Consider the following 20,592-nt stretch of genomic DNA (forward strand, 5'->3'; position numbering starts at 1 on the left):
ATAACTGGGCCCTTGTAGGCACACAGGTTGTGGTAATTTGGAATGGGCTACAGCTGTGAGCAGCAGGTGAAAGCAATGAGCCATGGAGTGCCCAGGGGCACTGACCAACCACCAAAGGGAGCAGGGGGCACACAGGTGCAATGCATCAACGTGAGGCTATAAAGGGTTGGGCTGAAGAAGAAGAAGGGCAGGTGCTGACAGCCTTCTGAAGTGGTGTGGTTACTCTGTTTGGGTTGAAGCTTTCTGAAATTGTATGATGATCCTTTGTGTTTTGTGACCATCTTAGCTGTGACATGTGGTGCACCAGGCCCTTACTTGACCTTGCAAGTCAATTCTGTCATTCAAGTCTTTGCCTCAGTTATAGTTTTCTTAAAAATATTAAGTAAGAGAAAAAACAAAGCCAAAGCTCCCCGCCAAACATTGTTTCTATACTGAATCTTGCATTATAAAGTATTAAAAGAAAGATGTGAGGGAACAGGTTGCTCAGTTGGACTGACACCATTTCAGTTTCTCATTAGGAACTTAATTATCTTTGTTTTAGGGTGTTGTTGGAGGTGTGACAGGCATCATCACTAAACCAGTAGAAGGTAAGCACAAAGGCTACGTTGCACTGCTTATGTGGTTTCTCAATACTTGATGATTTATTTTGTAATGTTAAGAAATAGCAAACCAAGTATGGTGATGCTAAGGCATAGCAAGATTTTTTATATTTTTTATTCAAATGTGAATTTACACAATGATTTCCTCACATGTCTTTATATCTGTTTTTGGCTTTACCCCCTTTTAAACATTTTTATGGATGTAGAGTGGGTTGTCTCTGTGATGTATTTTGTTAGGCCTGCTGTAGTACCCAATTTATTGTCTAAAGCCAGAATAAAGACAGTAAAAATAATAAAGTAAAAATCACCAGCTGAAAAAGTTTTTTGGGGCTCCAAAGGTCAGAGAAATCCTAAAAAGCAAATTTGGTTTTATGCCTGAAGTCAGTATTTTTTCCTGTTACTTCATGAAAATGATAGATGACGAAAAATATCTGGGATAAAATGCCTCTTATTAATCTTCAAGTGTCAGTGTTTTAAATGTTGGGAGTCAGCTGTGTGGTGTTTTACAGCTTTTGTGTGATACTTAGGTATGTAGCCCTTGTTTCTTGGGTGGTTGACCTCATCTCTTTTCTGAATATTTCTTTGGTTCTCCCATATATAACTATATATCACCAGAACCTTGTAATTTTGAGATGGGAATAGTTAACTTCTATCATACTTGTCCATCTTAGAGTCTTCACAATTTTTTGTTATTACTGTCAACCTATAAAAAACTAATCTATTGGCCTGTAGTCCAGATGGAAAGTGTAAGAAGGAGAATCTTGGTAACATCTCAGTTCTGGCCCCTTCAGAGGCTGGTGAGGTATTAAGTGAACAGGGATGTGTCTGAGCAGACCAGGAAGCAGTGGGTGACTTTCCACAGACAGCTCTTTCTTCAGTAGGACTCTGTGCAATCACTGCCTGTGGGCTGTGTCCAACACAAGACAGTTCCCCTATGGCAATTATAGTTTAATTCTGTGGTTAAGTAGGTCATGAAAAGGTTTATTTTTCTGTTTCTATTCTTTTCAAGGGGCTAAAAAAGAAGGTGCAGCTGGATTCTTTAAAGGGATTGGAAAGGGGCTTGTGGGAGTGGTAGCCCGCCCGACAGGAGGCATTGTGGATATGGCAAGCAGTACCTTCCAGGGAATTCAGAGGTACTGTGCACAAGGAAGTTCTCCTCCTATGTTGGATACCAGGTGGTAAAGTGCTCCAGTAGTGCCACTCAACTGTTTGCTAAGTACAAAAATCAGAATGATATGTGAGGTTGGGGCATGTCCAGTAGTCTGTAACAGGTGGATGTTATGATGACGAGGAGATCACTACTTCAGAGAACGTGCTGCAGTGTGGTAGCTCAGGTAGACAGTAACTTATCACTGTGGTAGTTCAGGTAGACAGTAACTAATCCATTGTTTCATTTTGCACCTTCCTCTGAGGAGAAATGTCAGTTAAATTTACTGTGAAAAACAGACCACTGAATTTTCAGAGTAAAACTTCCCCGTCTGAAATTTGGTTAGCAGTGCCCATCAGGGCCTCTTTGGGTTTTAATGGGACCTTTAGATAGTGTGTCAATAAACTTGAGAACCCTTAGTAAGTTATCTGCATTTGGGAATAATCTTCTCCAGCTTATTCTGCAGCAGTTTAATTGACCAGTGCTACTTTTGATTTATTATTAGCAGTGTGTCTTTACTATTTACATCTGCAGGGTACCAAGCTATGTAAGTGGGATGTATGGCAAGTGAAAAGCTGACTTCTAAAGATGTATTGGTGAAACTCAGGATTATGTTAAGCTTACCAGACTCATGTTGCACTGTCTGTGGCAGGGTGGCAGAATCAACTGAGGAAGTGTCAAATCTCCGTCCCCCACGCCTCATCCGTGAGGATGGCATCATCCGGCCCTACAACAGGGTGGAAGCTGAGGGCTATGATTTATTTGAGGTATGTTCTGCATGGTAAGCACAGAGAGTTTTAGGCTTCCAGGAAGGATTAAGTGCAATCAGTCTGTAGCATGCGTTATCTGAAGTAAAAATTGGCCCCAGCCTATTTCATGAAGCAAGCCTGGATGGCAGGAAGGGCCCAGTGCTTGGGGTAAGCTGCATGCACAATGGAAACTGCAGCATTGCTGTTCTGTGGTCCTCTCCATTTTATGTTCTGTAGTCCCTTCTCGTACTCTAGAAGGAGGTAGTAGGATTAAAAATTACAAGGATTAAGATTTAAATATGTGAAAAAATCCCATTTTGATAGTTCCAGATTTTTGTCTTTATAACAAAGCTAAGGTTGGTTCACAGACTAAGTAACTAAGCAATGGACCTTGAATTGTTTGGTTGTATCAGCAATTAAAAAAGCTGCATGAATTTTCATAATACTGCTGTTTGGTTTTTCCTTATGTTGTTCATAATAGCAATCTGTCATAGCTACAGGCACTGTGTGGACATTTAGCCTGCTTTCTCATGTGGATGTGCCTAACATATGGAAGATGAAAAACATGAGTTTACAAGTTCTTGATAGTCAGAATCTGGTTAATTTGATTTTAGACTTTGTGTTCTTAATACTTACCTTTCAAAGCTCATTTAAATGGTTATTTTTGCTTTATTCTGTTGCTAAAATGTTGGAGTGAAATAATTGTCTACATTAACATTTTAAGACCAAAACTTGGATATTTGCTAGTTGCTTGTACATGGTCTTTTAATCCTTATACCCTGTTCTATTTCTAACATTTCTTTTCTTTCTCCTTCTCTCCTGGCATGCAGCAAGAACTGGAATAATGGAGTAAACATTTTCCATATTTCTTGTCTGTTTCTCTCAGTTTTTCATATGCCTTAAGTATTTAGATAAAGGGCATGATTGCATTTACCATGTCCTCTCCCCTTCTCAATCTTTTCTGTGTAGCAGTTGAATAAAATGATGTTTGGTGTTGTCCAGGCTCAGAAAACAAACTTGAATAACAATCTTCACTAAGATTAGATGAGTGAGTCAGATGGGAGAGACAGGGAGGGTCTGTTTCCTGTATATTTATTTTTTGGAGGATGCTTAGCTCCTTATGAATGACAACAACAGAAGGCACTTGGAAAAAAAGACTCATGGTAGGTTAGACCCCGAGTTAATTTATTTATTGGTGCTCTCTGAGGGGTAGGGCTGTGGACAGAGGGGCAGAGCAGAGCAAAATTTAAAATAGTGATAGAGAATGCTTGTGATTTCAAGTTCTTGTAGAAATGCTGAGAACACCTGTACCTGTGGTTTCTGTCCTGTACCATAGCCCTGACAGCTACACATGCTGACCCACTCTGCCTTCAAGTTACTACTGCTGGTTCTTGATGAATTTGCTCAGTTAAACATACAGCTAGCTTAGTTAACTCTGCCTTTTATTCACAGAATCTTCAGGGGCTTTGCTCTTCAACATAAAAAATAACTATAAACTGTCAGCTGTTAACAGGAATTTACACACATGCACGCATATATAAATACGTATATATGTATTTCTATGCTAAGCAATGCCAGAAATTTCATTACTAATACAGCATCTTAGAAATTAGCAAGCTAAGCTTAACAAGCTGTTGTCAGAGCAAATTTTTTGCCTAATATATGGGAAGAAATGTTGAACAGAAGCATTTTTGCTGGTAATGCCTTTTAGAATGTAATGGTCAATTTAAAATTGTTCAAAAGAACGTTTAGTGAGTTTTTTTAGAGGATTAAATGAATTTAAATTGTGATGTACTAAGCAGGCCAAATTTTTTCTTCTTGAGGTTCCCCCCCCCTCCCCCTCCCCATGCTTTTTACATCTGGCAAAAAGGAAAAGGTGGCACAATCAACACACAAAATGTGATGTTATGCAGTTCCTCCACATCTGGTATTTGTGTTTTTCTTAAGAGGTGTAGTTTGGAATGGGATACAAACCAGGAATAGATCCTCTGTGCAGTTCACTAAATACAGTTGGTTTCTTTCAACAAGTCAGTTAATGGAATACAGGAGAGGTTTAATTAACTGTTCTTGGTTTTCATGCTAGAGGTCAGTGTTGGGAAGGCTTTGTTTTCTAATGTAAGTTAGCAAGCAATGTAAAGCAAGACAAGACAGTGTCTTTACATGAAATTGGATATTTAATGAAAAAGATGAGTCAGAAAGTCAGTCCTATGTGCATTTACAAATTTAATCACAATAGGGACAAGTGCTGCTTATTTTTGGATCCAGTTTTGATCCTATATTACAAGTTGTTCAACCAGGACCCACGCCTTCTCATCTAATTTAACTACCTTTAATGCATATGTCCCTTTAAAATAAGTATAGGCTCATGGGGTGGAAACCTTGGAAGGTTACCTTAAGATGCCTCAATACCATCCAGTGATTGGATGGAAAAATGTTTTACTTAATTACTTTTGTGTGAAATGTAGGTATTAGAGCTTGTCTTAAGGGAGCAAACATGTAGGTTTTAAAAGAAAAGTTCTTATTCACAGGGAAGTCAGGGTTTTGGTGCAAACTGAGGGCCACAGCCAGGTGGAGTAGATAGTTGAGTTGTGTAAAGTTGTTTCTGCAGTTTCTTGTCCCAGAAGTGCTGGCTGTGATGTTTGTGGGCTGTGCAGGGGTGTGCTCAGTCAGTCCCAGAGCTGGGAGTGAGGTGTGATGTGAGCAGGCTGTGCCTCAGCTCATGGGCCAGCCTGGGCAGCACACCCTGGGTTTTGTTACTCATAAATGCACAGCAGAACTCCAAGGGCAGGTAGGGCAGCTCTAGGAGAGATGTTTTCCAAGGAGTGACTTCTCAGGAGTTCTCATCATGGTCTGAGGAGTGTTGGAGCTGAGCTTTGCAGGAGCAGGTGCTGGGAGCCTTTGGTGTGGTGGGGCTGTGTCTGTGCTGGCAGGGCTGTGCCTGGTGGGGCTGCTGCTGGCCCAGCTCCTCAGGGCTGCCATGATGTCAGTCATCCATTATTCAATGCCTGTGGCATTACTTTGTTTCATTTCCCAGTTAAAGCATGGAGCTTTATAAAGAATGCAGAACACCTCATGAATAATTGAGGCAGGGTGGTGAGACAGTGTTGTGTGGCAGAGCATAGACTATGCTGGAAACTGCAGATTCTATTTCTGCTTGACTCACTGTTCTGCTGTGTAAATTTGCATTGGTTCTTTCATTTCCATGTAAAATAAGAATGAGTTAACTTCTTCAAAGTGCTGTAGTATGCTCATAAAAATAACAGCTTTTGATTAAGATGTCTAAATTTTAAGAGTGTGCAGATCATGGAGTAATTTACATCAAGTGCAACCCCCTTTTTACATAATGCCACCACCATTGTACTGGCAGCTATCAGGTGTATTGAGAATAGCTCAGAAATACTGCATCTCTTAGGCACAGGCCTCAGTGGGAACTCTTACTTTGGTAACATATTGCATGTAAAATCTAAAAATACTATTGGGATTGTTTCTGAAGTTATGAGAAACAGGCTTTCCCTCCAAAGCTTTGAGTTTGAATAGAGAAATATGCTTATGAATAAATCTGTTTAAATATGTGGCATGTCTAATTTCTTCATATTCAACAAAAGGATTCAGAATATGGATTGCAGCCTTTGAATTACAGTCCTTACATGGTAGTGGGTTTTCTATTTCTTCAATTTTTTTACTTGTTTTTGAAACAGCTAAGGTTCAGGTATAAAATGTGAGTTCATATTTTCATTTTAGTCATATGCTGCCATTTTTCTTCTAATGTTTTGAAGAGGCTTTGAGATAAGCTGTCTTTCTGGCATCTTTTTTTCTTTCATGTACATTGTACAGTTTCAGACATTTTTAAGATGGTCAGAAAGGGATATTTTTTATAGAAGATGTTGGTTGACAGTTTTGCTTACTGAAAAATGCTGGATTAAAATGTGTTTCAAAACATAACATCACTAGAGAGCAAGTCCAGGAAAACACTGTGCTGTTGATTTCAGCTCTTGAATATTCATTCACTTTTGAGATTAAAGGATTTTTTGGAGTCAGTTGTGATGTATGATGATGCTTTAAGATATTTGTTGAACTTTTGAATATATGCAAATAAAATGCAAATAAAAAAATTCAAACCTTCTTTTAATTGATTCTTATGTAAGCTGATCTTTCAATTTTGGTTACTTCAACTGCATAGAATTAAACCTGTTAATCAAATGTGAAGTCAAGTGCCGCCTCTATTATCATCTCTTTGGTTTTTGGGTCCATCAAAGGAAATAAAAAAGAAATGGCTATTTACAAAAAATAACTAAAATCCTTCTGAATTCTTAGTCATCCTTCTTGGGGTTATTGTTACTAGTTTGTCAGAAACTTGAGGAATGAGAACTTGAGGAATTTGCTGTTCTAGAGGCTGAATTCCACAGTAACAGCTGTAAAACGAAATGGAAGTCATCTTACTTTGCTCTGGAGAATATCAAACCAATTTTGGGGCACCCATTTGCTAAAAGTTGATCTGAAGTGTATGCATTCTGAATCCAGGCATTCTTCCTTATGGTTCCCCATGTTTCTACTCAGGAGCTGCCCATTTTCCCATAAAACTTAAAATTTATGGTTGTATCATAAATAAGGTGCTTGTATTGACCTGGAGGGTACAAAGCTAATATGCATTGACTTTATACTTAGATAATTATTTTGTTAATTTTTGGTAATTAAACACTATTTACAAGTGTTTTTTTTTTAAGACTTATGGCCTGTTAGGAAAACCAGTATTTGACACAGATTTATTGTCATACTGACTTTGAGGCTAGGTTCCCACTGGTAGCATGTTATTAATTTCATACTTTTATCTTTTTATGCATGATGTTTTGATGTGTATTCCTTTCCCACAAACATGTTCAGGTATCACTCTGTGAGTCTTGCTGTCTTTAATCCAGTGTTATTGGGGGCTTGATGTTGGGGTGACTGTGAACCTGTCTTTTGGGCTTGTCTGTGTTGTTGATGGAATATTGTAATCCTGGTGGCATGCTCTAGGAAACATTATACTTTAGTCCAAGAGTATGGGAAATACAGTATAATACAGTACAGAAGGGGAAATCTGGAAAAAAAAAATGACTAATTGCCAAAAAAATCCTAGGAGTATCCTAGGATCCTATCCTTCAGTACTTTTATTTGAAAACTTTCTGTTTGTAGGTTGTCACTTGAGTTGTGGTTGTCTAATCAAAACATGATCAGTGATTTAATCTGCACTTTCATACACCTTTGTGTTTTGGGTATTGATTAGTCATATCTGCTCACTTCAGAAGCTTGATTTTGAGGTACATTGAGAGTTTGCATCTTGAGAGTTTCTTTCTGAGGGTCTGAGTCATGTGCCTTATAAAAATGCATGACCTTTGCAGGGTTTTCACTCTTGAATGAAGCCTGCCCCATGGGCTGTAGCAGAATGAACATTATTAAACAATTACTAGCACAGAGAGGAAATCAAAGCTGAAGAAATAGTCTGATACAGCAGTGTCAGTGTTCTGCCTTTGAGTGGAATGGATCAGACTTCTCAGTGACTCAGCTTCAGGACTGAGAGCACTGTGAGAATCTCCCTTTAAAGAACTAACAATGAGGTAACTTTTCAGAAGGCTTTTGAATTCAAGACACCAATTTGATTTATGGTTTTTGGTGTTTTGTGTTTTGGTTTTTAATTTGTTTTTATTTTTGTTTTGGTTTGCAGTTTTGTTTGTTTATTTCTGTACAGCCCCAGAATTATTTTCTGTTTCTGTTTCAGAAGTTGCACATCAGGAAGTTGGAAAAGGAGGTTTATCGATACCACTGTGCAATTCCAAGAGGCAGAAGATCAAACCTTATTGTTACCAACAGGTATTGAATTTTGAATGCTTTCTAAGAGCTTGACATGATTTCAGCTTGGGGATTAGATGTCTGGCTAGGTCTAAGCTGACTGCTCTTTTCTGCCTATTTTCCTTCTCTCTTTTCTTCTTGATTTTTTAAAATATTTTATGTCCTTAATGGACAATGTGATTTAGTTGTGATGTCAGTGCTGGATACTAATTTGGAAAGATGGTTTACTCTGAGATCAGTGATCCTTTCATCATAGTGGAGGGGAATAATCTTTTTTTCCCTCTTCATTTTTGATTTTTCAAATTAGCTTGTTGTAAGTGTTTGCAGTCAAGCTAACAGTTTGAGAATACCTGTTTATAATCTTATTAATTAAAGAATATTCTAAATGATGTCATAAATCTACCAGCATGAAAAATATTATTTAACTCATCTGACAAGTTTTAGAATTGAAGATGTTGGCAGTCCTGAGTTTGAGGACTCAAAACTTTCTAAATATGTTGGGATAATGAAAAGGATTGTGATCTCCAGATCCCACAGGTCACCAGTTTGCACCTTGCCCGAATGTTTGAGAAAGGCTCATCCATGATAAGACCATGGAGGCTTCCCAGTGTGGATTTTTTATCATGACCAGCCCAGCTCAGAATTCAGGCTGCAGATGGACAAGATTTCAAGGCCATGGATGATAATTGGGCATTTTAGTTGTTTGCAGCCTTAGCTAAATGTGCACTTCTCTCCTTAGCCCAGTTCTTGGGCTGCTCATGATGTGTCATGTCTTAGATCATCTGTGGCTTTTAAACCCCAAATGATTGTCTCAGAATGTATGAAGGAAATATGGGTGCACTGTGGCTGGGTGGGTACTTGTAATCTGCTCGAAAAATGCCTTCTTCAACAAATGCTTTAATTTTGTTTAGTTTTTCTGAAGTAAACAAAGTTCTAGTCCCAGGGAAAAATTGAGTATGAACTTGTTTTTTTTCTTGAACAGGAGAGTGATATATGTGAAAGAAGTGGAAATCTTAGGCCATTTAACAACAGAGTGGGATTACTTATTTGAAGAATTCATACATTATCCCTCCTATGAAGCAAATATTTTGAAAATTACTGTTTGGGTAAGAGTAGCATGTAAATTTGCTTCTATTTAATATTCACTAGAGGTCCGTACATGCTTTTAACTTATTCATGGTTCTAACTGATAACTAGGAGACTGTGTGACAGGATTTACTGAAAGTTTCTTGCAAGTATGACAGTTGGGTTGGACAGAGACTGTGTTGAAATCTCACCTGAAGTTGGCATTCAAACCATTTATGTATGAGATTCTGCATTCTTGTTTTGTGAGTCATCTGAAGCACATTTTTGTTCCCCTCTGCAGGAGGAACAAAAGATGTTCCAAAGAAAGGACACTGCAGGTCATGAGTGTGTAAAGACTGTTCAGCTTTGGGATGAAGCTACAGCAAGGGTATATTCTTTTTTTCTTTTTTTTTTTTAGATTAATCTTCTTTGTTATGATATTGTTAACAGTTATTGAAACTCAGTGTGTAAAAAACATGGTAATGTCCAGAGACTTGTTAGAGAATAGGCTGCTGTGCCTGAGGACAATTTACCATAATTTTGTGATGAAAGATGTGTTTTACCAGGAGTATGATGAGACCAGATAGTCCAAAGCATTCAAGAGAGTTGATGCAATAATAATTTAATGTTGAAGCTACGTAGTCTTAGGGTTTGTGTGTTAAAGCTCATTAAAGGAAAATATTTCACACCTAAAGTACTAGGTTGTAATAAGTTCCCTATAGTCTGTAGGATTCCACATAGCTCCTCATTATTTCAAGATCACCTAAGCCAGTACAAGTGGACCCTGTATGCACAGGCTTATTTAGATTCCTCCCTTCTCCCTCCCCATACATATTTTTTCTACCATTTATCTCTAAATGTTTGTTCCTATTAGTGCCAGGAAAGCTGGAGTATTTTGTGAGCCTTTGTTCTGTGGATGGTTGGATCTTGTAGGTGACTTAGCTAAGGTGATCCATCAATTTGGATAAATGCCAGGGTGCTTCAAGAATGGAAAATTTTACCTAGGAAACCATGTGTGTGACTGTAGTGTTGTACCAGGTGATGAGGGAGGAGGTGTTCTGATACCAAATGTGAAATCAATTAGGTCCACAGTGTCTTGGAAGCATGCTGGAAATTGTAGCTGCAGTAAATGGCAAGTTGGCAGATGGAATCAGAATCAGGGCCAAATTGCTGCTATTAAATTGATTGAGCCTCCTAAAATAATGGGTTAGACTGGGAAAGAAAAAAAGTGCTATAATTTTGAGGCACTTTATATACTGGAAGAGTCTACCTTAGTTCTTCACTGTGTCTTGTCTAAAAATGTTCCTTCAGCTTTCTCTTCCAGCATGTTGTCCAAATGACACTTGGCATCAAGTAATTGAAATCCTTTTTGTTTCTCTGTATCTTAGTGGCATGGCCAAAGCTGGAGCATTGCACAGAACACACAGGTCACACTAGCAGGGGACTTCCTTGTGTTTAATTACCTCTTTTTGGTATATTATTTCTTAACTGCACTTTGCTTTGCTAATGTTTATGCTGGTATCTATACATGAAAAATTGATTTTTCTGCTCTCACCTGCAACACTGTGCATTTATTTTTTATGGATTTCTCTTTATCACTTGAATATTGCGCATATGAAACAGGAGCTTAGTACCTAACTTAGGCCAGGCTGTGTGTGTGGGTTTACATCTTTGTTGAATTATGTTTTAGTAGCATCTTATGGAAGAGAAGTGCTACCTGCTTTAATTGCTGTTTGCTCTCACTGTGCTGTTTTACAGAGGGTTTGTGGTGCCATTCAGGAAGCCCTGGCAACACGAAAACAGGAGAAGCTGGTGAAGAGAGCATCCTTGCAGTTGAGGAAACCTTAAGTGTTGTCTTGATAGACAGGATTTGTCGGGTTTGACACTTGGTATGCAATTTTCTCCCTAAAATTGATTAGAAGCAACATGGAAACATTGGGCAAAAAGTAAAAATAAAATATCTGAGGTCTTCTTTCAAAGTTAGAAGCCATTAACACTTCAGTTTTAGTAGTTATGCATCTTTTGGGAACAATGGGTTTCTAAAACATGCATTTCAGTTTAAAAATTACATTTTTTGATAAAATGTTTTCCCACTCTGAAATTTTACTTTCTGCCCTTTCAATGTCAGAGATTCTAAAATGAAGTGATTGTCTTATTTGCACTCTAAGGTTATGGTGTACAGACCTGTGGTTGTGGTTCTGGTGTTTCTTCAGATGAAGCACTTCTGTTAGTGATTGAAACAAATTAAGAGCTCTATTTTAAACAACATTCTCCTTAAATGACTCTACACAATTTAGCTAATATAATTTCATCTCTGAATATTTAGTATTAGAAAATACTGCATTGAAGCAATGTAATAATTTCTATATATGAAAGAAATAGGCTATTGTTTGGAAATGTTTACTTTGAAATGTTGTCACATTGTAAATGAAAATCTGCACTTTAAAAATGGAAAACATTATTCACCTGTCATGTGCCTGTTTATGTCACTGTAGCCCAAAGAATTCTCCAGGAGGAACAGCACACTGGGTTTAGCATTGTATGTCAAAAACTTAAATCTAAGAAATTAGCTCTCCATATTTCAGTGTACAGTTGCTCCACTGGAAGAATGCCATCTCATTGAGTTAAAACTCACTTCTGATGCAACATATTGTTGCAGTATCTCTTCCTGAAGGCTGTTAGCATTCAGTTTAACACAACAGTTAAACACCAAGTGTATGCCTGGCAAGAGTAACCCCATGAACTTCCTTGAGACAAGTTCTATTCTTAACAGGAGGCCCATCCACAGGTAACTGAGTCAGGACTAGAGGAGCAAACAGATTGGAGTTCAGTGATCAGTGAACTGGGACCTGTTGCTGTCAGATCAGAAAATCAGTGTCCTTGCAAAAACTCATGAAAATTTGACCTTCCCAACTTCCTTTTCTTGGAAACAATATTTTCTATTTCTTTCTTCTCTTTAGTGCTAGATCACAGCTGTAGATACAAACTTGATGGACTAAAATGACAGTGTTTTTCTACAGATCCATACAGTGCACCAGGCCTGGATTTTTAACTCTACACTTAAGGGCTGGTGCATTGTATAAATGCACTCTTAACCTGTTCCTATGAACTCACCAAAGTTAGAAGCTGAAGATATTTCAAAGTAAGCTGCAAAACACACAACTTGTAGAGAGCATTGCACACATGATTTGATTGTTGTTGTATGCACATGGCTTTTAATCCACTTTGCTACAAGGGAAAAAATGTGGTACAGCTTTAATTCTTGCTGTCATCTGTTTTCTAGAAAGCTCTGCTCAGCAATAAATAAATTAGCTGTCCAGCTGGTATGTATATCAAGTTCATGTTTAAAAAAAAAAGACAATAAATTTTTATATGCAAGTATTTGTGTTATGATTTAAAGTTTTGTTTCTTTTCAAGTGCATTGGTTTGCCTCATGTCACTGACACTGTAAGAAAACCATCAGAGTACCAAGGTTCTGCAAAAGAACTTTCTACAGCTCAGCAGTTGCTGCATCTTGTGTTCTGACATTTAGGGACAGTTGTATGAATACTGCCTCTTAATTCTTAGCTGAAAATAGGTGTTGCTTTGGTCTACTTGGTTCATGCTCAGACAGCATCATGTGCCTGCTTTTAGGTGAATTGGAGCTTAAAACAGTTCTGAAGACACCTTTCTGACTCATCTTCTGCTTGATTCCCTTATCAACTTCCTCATGTTATTGATAAACTTTCTGACTTGAACTGTAAACAGGAGATATTTCATTTTCTCATTTTATATGTGATTAGGTTCCATGAAGAAACTTCCTATTGAAAATAGTCTGAAGAAGCAGTGATTTTTATTTTGAAATGCACATCTTTGCAGTTTGGGTTGGTAGCTGAATTTGAGCTGGCAGATGACTTCCAGCTGGAGTGATGAATGACCTTCTTTGCCACTTGGACCAAGAGGACATGAGAGAGGAATTCCATTTCTTGCTTTAATGAAGATGGATGTTTGGGATGAGTAGGCTTCCAGTGCTTGTCCTGGGCTTGCCTCTAGTGTTCCATTCCACTTTACCATGTCTCCTTCTGTCTGTGCTTTGTTTTTAATGTGGCCTTTGGCATAGCTGCACCCTCTGCAGCTGCTGCTGACTCTACCTGAGCTTTGCTCTCTGACTTTGGGAACTTTCTTTTCCTGTTCCCTGCCAGTTCTTCTCCTTAAGCTGCTGCATTTGCTTGAAGTGCTGGCTGAGGAAGTTAAGGGACAAGGAGTGTCTCTTGTCTAGTCCTTATCTGTGTGCCCAGCAGAAGAGCAAGTGCAGAATTAAATTGTTTTTGTATGATATGTAGGTGTAAGAGGGTAACAGTATGTTTTCAGACAGTCTTGAGTGATGAATTTCAACCAGGTGCTGCATTGCAAGTAAAAAGATTTTTCAAAGATTTTGGTGTTTTTCTGGGGAGTGTTTTGGTTTGTTTTGTTGTTGTTTATTTTGTGGTTGTTTTTTTTTCTTTTTTAAAGTATCTGGCAACAGAATGTTTTTCCATACCTTGAAGATTTTATGCCTCTGTGAAGCTGTGGAGTTTTTCAGTATTACTGAGCACACCAGGTTGCCAAGCTGTTGACATCTTCCCTCCTTTTCCTGTCAGTGAGTGCCCAGAAGCTTTTGGCTGTCTCCAAGGCAATTTTTTACTGAATATTAAGACAGTAAAATTAGTGTTAATTAGAACTCCAGTCATTTAGGTCAGGCCTGGGTCCTTGCTTTGCTTCTGTTCTCCTTTGCTTTCTGGCTCATCATAGGTTACTCCAGCTCTTCAAAAATGTTTTTTTTCCACAAGGTGTGGGTGAATGTTTAGTCCTTGTGACTGTTTCTCAGTCTGTGGCTCCAGCTGTAGCCTCCTGAAACCCTTGTGAAACTTGCTAAACCCTTTGTGCCATGCCCTCTGTGCCCTGGCATGCTCAGTTGTCCCCTAGGTACAGAGCAGTACAGCTTTCCTCAGTGTGGCTCCATGACCCAGTAACCATTTTAAAAAGACAGTAGCTGAAAAAGGATAATACATGGAAGCTGTTTCATTGGAAAACACATTAATATGCTTGTGCTTACATTTTTAGAGCCACTTAATTATTTACAAAATGAATGATGTGAGAACTTTAGGAGTAGATAATGGCTGTGTGTGCTTCTTCCCAGGATGGTTCTATCAGTTCCACTTAACCATGAGCTTTAAAGAGCATTTTACTTTGAAAACTTTTCTCAAGTTTCTGCCCAATCTGGAGATGAATAAATATTCACATGCTGAAATATTGTATTTTAAAAATGCAATTAGCTTCTTTATGAATTTCTTACATGAGCTTGGTCCATTTTGCTGTTAACTGTTCAAAGGATTTTGGGCTCTCTTTGAATGAGAATTTTTATTGGATTTTATTTAGACTTTTTTCTCTCAAAGTCACCCTATCTTCCTTGACTACTGCCAGTTCTTCTCTACAGAATTACAATAAATCAACCACTTACAAGTGCTTATGTGGAATTTTAAAGAAACAAATAGCATTACAGCATTCTCAAAACCCCTGAGATTGTGGGATATCTTTGCAGATGTTTGCAGCCTCAGTCCACGTGGTCCTGGACAGCACTCTCTGTGCCTGGACTGTGCAGTGTCAGAAGATGCTTTCAAAGCCCTGCTCGTCTGGGACTCTGTCACAATAGGCAATCTCAAATACCCCCTCTCCCCTCGACACCAAAGAAAATTACCCAGGAGAATTTGGAAAATTGCCTAAAATGACCCATTTGTGTTTCCATTGATAAAGTATATGCATCAAAAGAACTCATACCTCTCACCATCACATTTAACCATTTTCTCAAAATTTGCAGAGCCTGGAAGAGTGTTTGTTTTTTTTTTATAGGCACAGAATAGGGAGCAGTTTACTAGTAAGAGAATAAATAGTTTTGAAGGGGATAAATAGTGAAATTGAAGGAGGGGAAAAGTAATTCAGCTTAACAATCAAGTACCAATGTTCTTATTTCATTTCTGGCAGTAAATAAGCTTTTGTTGTAGTGTAATTAAACACAGAGATTACAGCCAGTGTATCCTAATCTTGGGCTATGCTTGGCAACAAGGATTATTTATATAAGGGTACCTAGGGTCACTTAGAAGATTTAAAAATAAAATTAAAAAGATTTTATTTTAAAACTGTAAACTGACTTGTGAAACCTTTTGAAACTAGCTAACATCTGTTTGAAAAAATAATTCTTTCAACAGTTTATCAAGTCACATTTTGTCAAACCTGAGTGTGAAGACTTAACTTGGAATAGATGCCCCAGTGGACTGACCAGAGAAGTTTTATCATATGAAACAAGTGGAGGGATTTGAGAATCAACACATACAGCTTCAAATGTCATTGGAAAAATCAAAGCTTTTTCATTAAGCATTATTTACAAGCTGTTAAGTTTGTTCATTAAGATGTCCTGGACAAAGGTATGCTTTGGAGGGAGAGGGCAGTTCCCAGTTAAACCTGTGATGCCATGTAGGACAGATGGAGAAGGACAGATCAAAGTGGGGGGGGGAAGTTGTTTTACAACTAGATGTCTAATTAAAATTAGTTCCAGGTATATGAATGTATGTTCAGTTTTCTAGTGATCCTAATGCAATTCCACCCCTTGGATGATGGATCTTATTTGCACAATCACTAAGTAACAGTGAGGCAAATAGATAGATCTCCAGTCCTTACTATTTATTATCTCTGTGCTGCAATTTCCTTCTCTTCTGGATTTTTCTAGATATTTGCCATCAGCTAAGGTGGTAGCTTAATCTAGTTACCTCAATTGTCTGGGGAGAAAAGCTGAAATATAAAAGCAGAACTCTTAAAAGGAAAAAACTGACCTGTTGAAAGGAACATGTGGATTTAAAACCTTATTCTGTTCACTGTATCTTCACCCTTCCTGTAAGTCAACAAGTAAACATCTAGTTTGATAACATTTTATATTATTTATTATGAAATGAGATGGTTAATTGTTTATCCTGATCTGGTCTTTAGATTGCATAGAGGCCAGGGGGACAAGGGGGGTGAGAGGAACCCCATAATATTGACATGGTAGGTTGGGAGTGGAGGAAGGTGAAAACAGGATGGTGATAAATCCATGAAATGGCTGGCTTTTCTGAGGTTAAACCAGATTATTAAAAACCTGATTTGGTGTCCTGCCACAAATTCCTTTTATATCAGTAATTGGGAAAATAGCTAGTTGTGAAGACTAACAGCAGTATTGAAAACAGTAACTTTGTTGATTTTAACAAGGAAATTTTTCCTTGGATTTCATTCAGAGAGGTAGAGCCATTCCCAGGTCCTTAACTAGAGTCAGCAGATACAGCACTGAAAATACACTTTGTTGCTGAAATGACTACACTCAAATTCCAGTGCTGGTCTTGTGTGTGTGTCCACATTGTTTTTAGACTCTGCTGTTTATCACAGGCACAGTACAGATGTACAAGTCTGCAAACCACTTGTCCAAAACAAAAAGCTTGAAAAGTAGGGAAGCAGTTTGTGCACTAAATAATGGAGTGAGTTTCCAGGGATTTGAAACATCTCCCCACCAGGTGTGCCATACATTCCTCTCACACAGAGTAAAAGCTTTATAGCTAAATCACTGAGCTGTACAGGTCTAGTCAGCACTGATAAATGTGGCCCTGAATCTGCCCTTGGTTTTGGTGATGTATGAGGACTGGGTTGTGCTTATGAAGCTTCCTCTTGTGTTTGTCATCTTCACCTCTGGCTGTGCTTTCCCTTTCCCTGCTGGAAAGAAATTTGCTGTTGACTTCTCAAGATCTATGACATTACACCAAGTGCTCCTAGGAAATCCAAAAAGACTTCTGCAACTGCTCCCATAGAATTGTTGCAGGTTAATTGTCATTAAAAGCAGCACAAAGGGATATAATCAAATAACAAGAAAATGCAGGTTTAGTATAATGAAAAACTTCAAACAGTTGAACAGGTAACACTTTAGGACCTTCTCCACACTTTTCCTGCCCCAGCCTGGAGTAACTGATGCTGATAACCATCAAGAGAAGACATTCTCTAAGTTGCTGGGAAATTTAAAAAACAAAACAGCATATTACTTAAAACAGCTTGGAGTTAATGACAAAGATGTTTTCAAGTTGGACTCTGGCTGTAGCACACACAAATCTGTGTGGAGTGGCACAGATGAATGTGGCAGGGTTGCAAATGAAGGGATGCTGCTGTAAATTGTTGTTCCAGTAGTTACCCACAAGGTGGGGGAATGGACCTTTGTATTTTACTGCTGTTGTCTTGCATCTTTGCTGCCCCCCCTCCTCTTTTTAAAATCACCTGCTTGATGTGGTCAATGCAGAGCATGGAGCAGTAAATCAGAGCCTGTCAGGAGCTTTTCTAGCTGTAGATCCAAATCTGGAGTTTTACAAGTGTTGAAAAAGCATACTGCAATGATCATTCACAAGTTAGTTCTGATTTGTACACAGTGTAACAAAGAATCTGAGCTGGTGCAGATTTCAATGGGTGCAGATTTCTTTAGTGGGGAATGTTTTAGTGTAAAAGCTTTTCTGTGTGGTTTTTACTTAGGTGTTCATTCTGTTAATGGTATTATTGATCTGTAGGTGACTGTGTAACAGGCAATGTCCTATTTTCCCTCTCTGTATCTGATAAATTCAGAGAGGTGTAAGGCAGCCCAAGAAGCCATCAGAGGACTTTTTAACAGGGTTGTGTACTTTGTGCTATTTAGCTGAAGTTAATAAAAATCTAATTTTTCTTAGTACTTTATAGTAGACACTACACCTGTTTCAAATAGTATTTGAAAGTCTAAGAGTAATGCAAACAAAACAAAAATTAAAAATTAGAAATATTTTTCTGTGTTTTGGTCATGACTTCTGCTTCTTTCTTTAGAGACTGCCACAACAAGCTGCTGATAAAGAGAAGGAGTCCTCACTCAGCTTGTGTGGCTCAGTTTTAGGAGCCATTCTCACACCCCTGAGCTTCCAGGGCTCAGTGTCATGGATGTCCCTTTGCAGCATCCAGGAACTTGAGGTGCATAAGCTCATTTGCCCTTTTTGTGTCTGTATTGTTTATTGCAAGTCTCTTTCTTTGTCTGGTTTTAGGATCCTTTCCAGTTCCTTTTTTCTAAAGATCTCTCCCCAATTCTTTGCAAAGTAAGGCTACTTTAAGTGTTTAATAATGTGGCTGGATTTTTTACAGGCAAAAAAATATTTAGTGAGAGAAAATATTCCTGGAGGGGCTTATGGGAGAATAGACAGTCTTGACTGGAGGGGAATTAGACATTGTAAACCAGGTTATTTCTGGTGTTATCAGCCAAAGAATGCTCTCTGGGCTGGATTCTGAGGGCTGCTCAGATCCTCCTGCCATCACTCACAATTTCCTAACCCTGAAGCATTTAGGCCTTGCAGGCCAGGGCTGGGAAGTGAGGAGAAGGCAGGAAAGAGGGAGATGAGGCACCTGGAATGAGATTGTTACCTTACTCCTTTTGTAGACTCTGCCCAGCTGCTCTCATCCTAGCCAGGAGGAGAAAATACCTCGGGACTTTGTGGTCCAACTAATGTATCCAGCTTAGCCAGCAAGTTACAAAGATTGTATTTTACTTCCTAGTTTGGCCTTTTTATTCAAAGAATTCTGCTGGACATTGTCTCTGGGTTAATATCTTCCCTTTTTGGGGAAAGGTTAAGGCTTCCATTGGCACAAAGACAAACTGAGCCAGCTGTGGTAGCTGTGACACACTTGAGATAACCTGAGTAACAAATTCTGGATGGCCTCTCATTTCCTTCCTTCTGTGGCCTATTCCTGACTAATCTAGTGACATTTGAAGGATTTGGGAGCTTAGAACAAAGGAAGAATGGAGAATGGAAAGTGGAGAAACCTCAATTGGCCAAGAGACTTGAGAATCATGTTCTGACTCCAGTACTTGCTCTCTGTGATCTGTACTCACAAAGTTTATAACATAGATGGCATGAACATTTATATTTGATTTGGAAGATGTTGTTTAAAACTTGGCTTTAGACAGAGGTAACACTTTTTTTTTTTTTTGGTTATAGATGAAAGTCAATGGAGGAATTTTTCAGCTTTGCTCTGTAGAAGTGTTACATGTTCTGCCTCTGGCTCTTATGTTACTGTTTCATTGTAAAAGTTAGAAATGCTAAAGGATTAGAACATGTTCTTTAACTCAAGTTGCATGCCAAAATGGGGAGTTTCATTTGAATGAAGTTTTAATTGAAAAGTGACTCCTTTTTACAGTGTTTCCATTTTTGTTGAAACCGAAGAATTGAGTACCAGAAAAGAAATAAAAAAATTTCATCTGGAAGCTGAAATAGTCTGGTTTTGAAATGTTCCAGTGTTGTCTGATATGAGGTTCAGAGGCTTCACTGGTTCTGTTTTTTTCTGTGTGCTGAGGTGTCACAGTCACATTTTCTGGAAAAATCCCTTCGCCCAGGATTCTTCTCCTGGGAAGCTGAGAAGCCTCAGAGAAAAAGAAAAACAAGAATTATCTGATTTGCTTCTCTTGTTTTGCTACTTTGGAAGGTGTTTGGAGATTGTTTACCCAACAAGTGATGGTTTCATTGGTTTTCTGTGAATTATTTTGACTCTTTGGCCAATCAGGGCCAAGCTGTGTCAGGACTCTGGAAAGAGTCAGGAGTTTTCATTATTACCTTTTAGCCTTCTGTAAGTATCCTTGCTGTATTCTTTAGTATAGTTTAGTTCAGTATTCCTTAATATAATATAGTATCATAAAATAATAAATTAGCCTTCTAAGAGCATGGAATCAGATTCATCATTCCCTCCTTTGTCTGGGCACCCCACAAATACAATACTGAGCTCTGTGACCAGCTTCTGGGGCACATCAATAATGCTCCCATTGGCAGAGTGGACTCAACAAAATGCCCCAAAACCAGAGGCAAGAAGCAAAGAAAGGAGTGTGAAATTCTAGCAGGGAGGCTGTTGGCAGGCAGGCTATTCCAGCCTGCTAGTCCAGCAGCAGATACACAAGTGTGGCATTTTCCAAGGCCCCTGCCAGATGAGCAACAAGCAGGCAGTTAAAGCTGCAAGTCCTTGCCATGACATTAGTCAAACAGATGCCAGTGGGCAGTAAACAGACCATGATTTAGGATCCAGTCACCAGTGTAGCTAGTGAAGATAAATTGATACAAAAGCTTTGCAGGATGTGGTCTGTCCAAGGTGTGAGCATACCTATGCTCTTGGGAGCAGGGCA

At 38.6% G+C, this 20,592-nt stretch overlaps 1 protein-coding gene across 2 annotated transcripts in view; it reads left to right on the forward strand.

The window, feature by feature from the left end:
* Window positions 1-12,767, forward strand: part of VPS13C (vacuolar protein sorting 13 homolog C) — a 74,965-nt gene extending 62,198 nt beyond the window's left edge. For both annotated transcript variants that reach the window (XM_059858118.1, XM_059858117.1), the window contains 7 exons: window positions 542-587; window positions 1,609-1,732; window positions 2,399-2,513; window positions 8,251-8,342; window positions 9,304-9,427; window positions 9,688-9,774; window positions 11,145-12,767. In XM_059858118.1, coding sequence (XP_059714101.1) covers window positions 542-587; window positions 1,609-1,732; window positions 2,399-2,513; window positions 8,251-8,342; window positions 9,304-9,427; window positions 9,688-9,774; window positions 11,145-11,234 — 678 coding nt within the window. In that variant the 3' untranslated portion in view covers window positions 11,235-12,767. The remainder of the gene's footprint in view (window positions 1-541; window positions 588-1,608; window positions 1,733-2,398; window positions 2,514-8,250; window positions 8,343-9,303; window positions 9,428-9,687; window positions 9,775-11,144) is intronic.
* Window positions 12,768-20,592: the final 7,825 nt, after the last annotated feature.

This window comes from Haemorhous mexicanus, chromosome 13 (assembly GCF_027477595.1).
Source record: "Haemorhous mexicanus isolate bHaeMex1 chromosome 13, bHaeMex1.pri, whole genome shotgun sequence".
NCBI lineage: Eukaryota > Metazoa > Chordata > Aves > Passeriformes > Fringillidae > Haemorhous > Haemorhous mexicanus.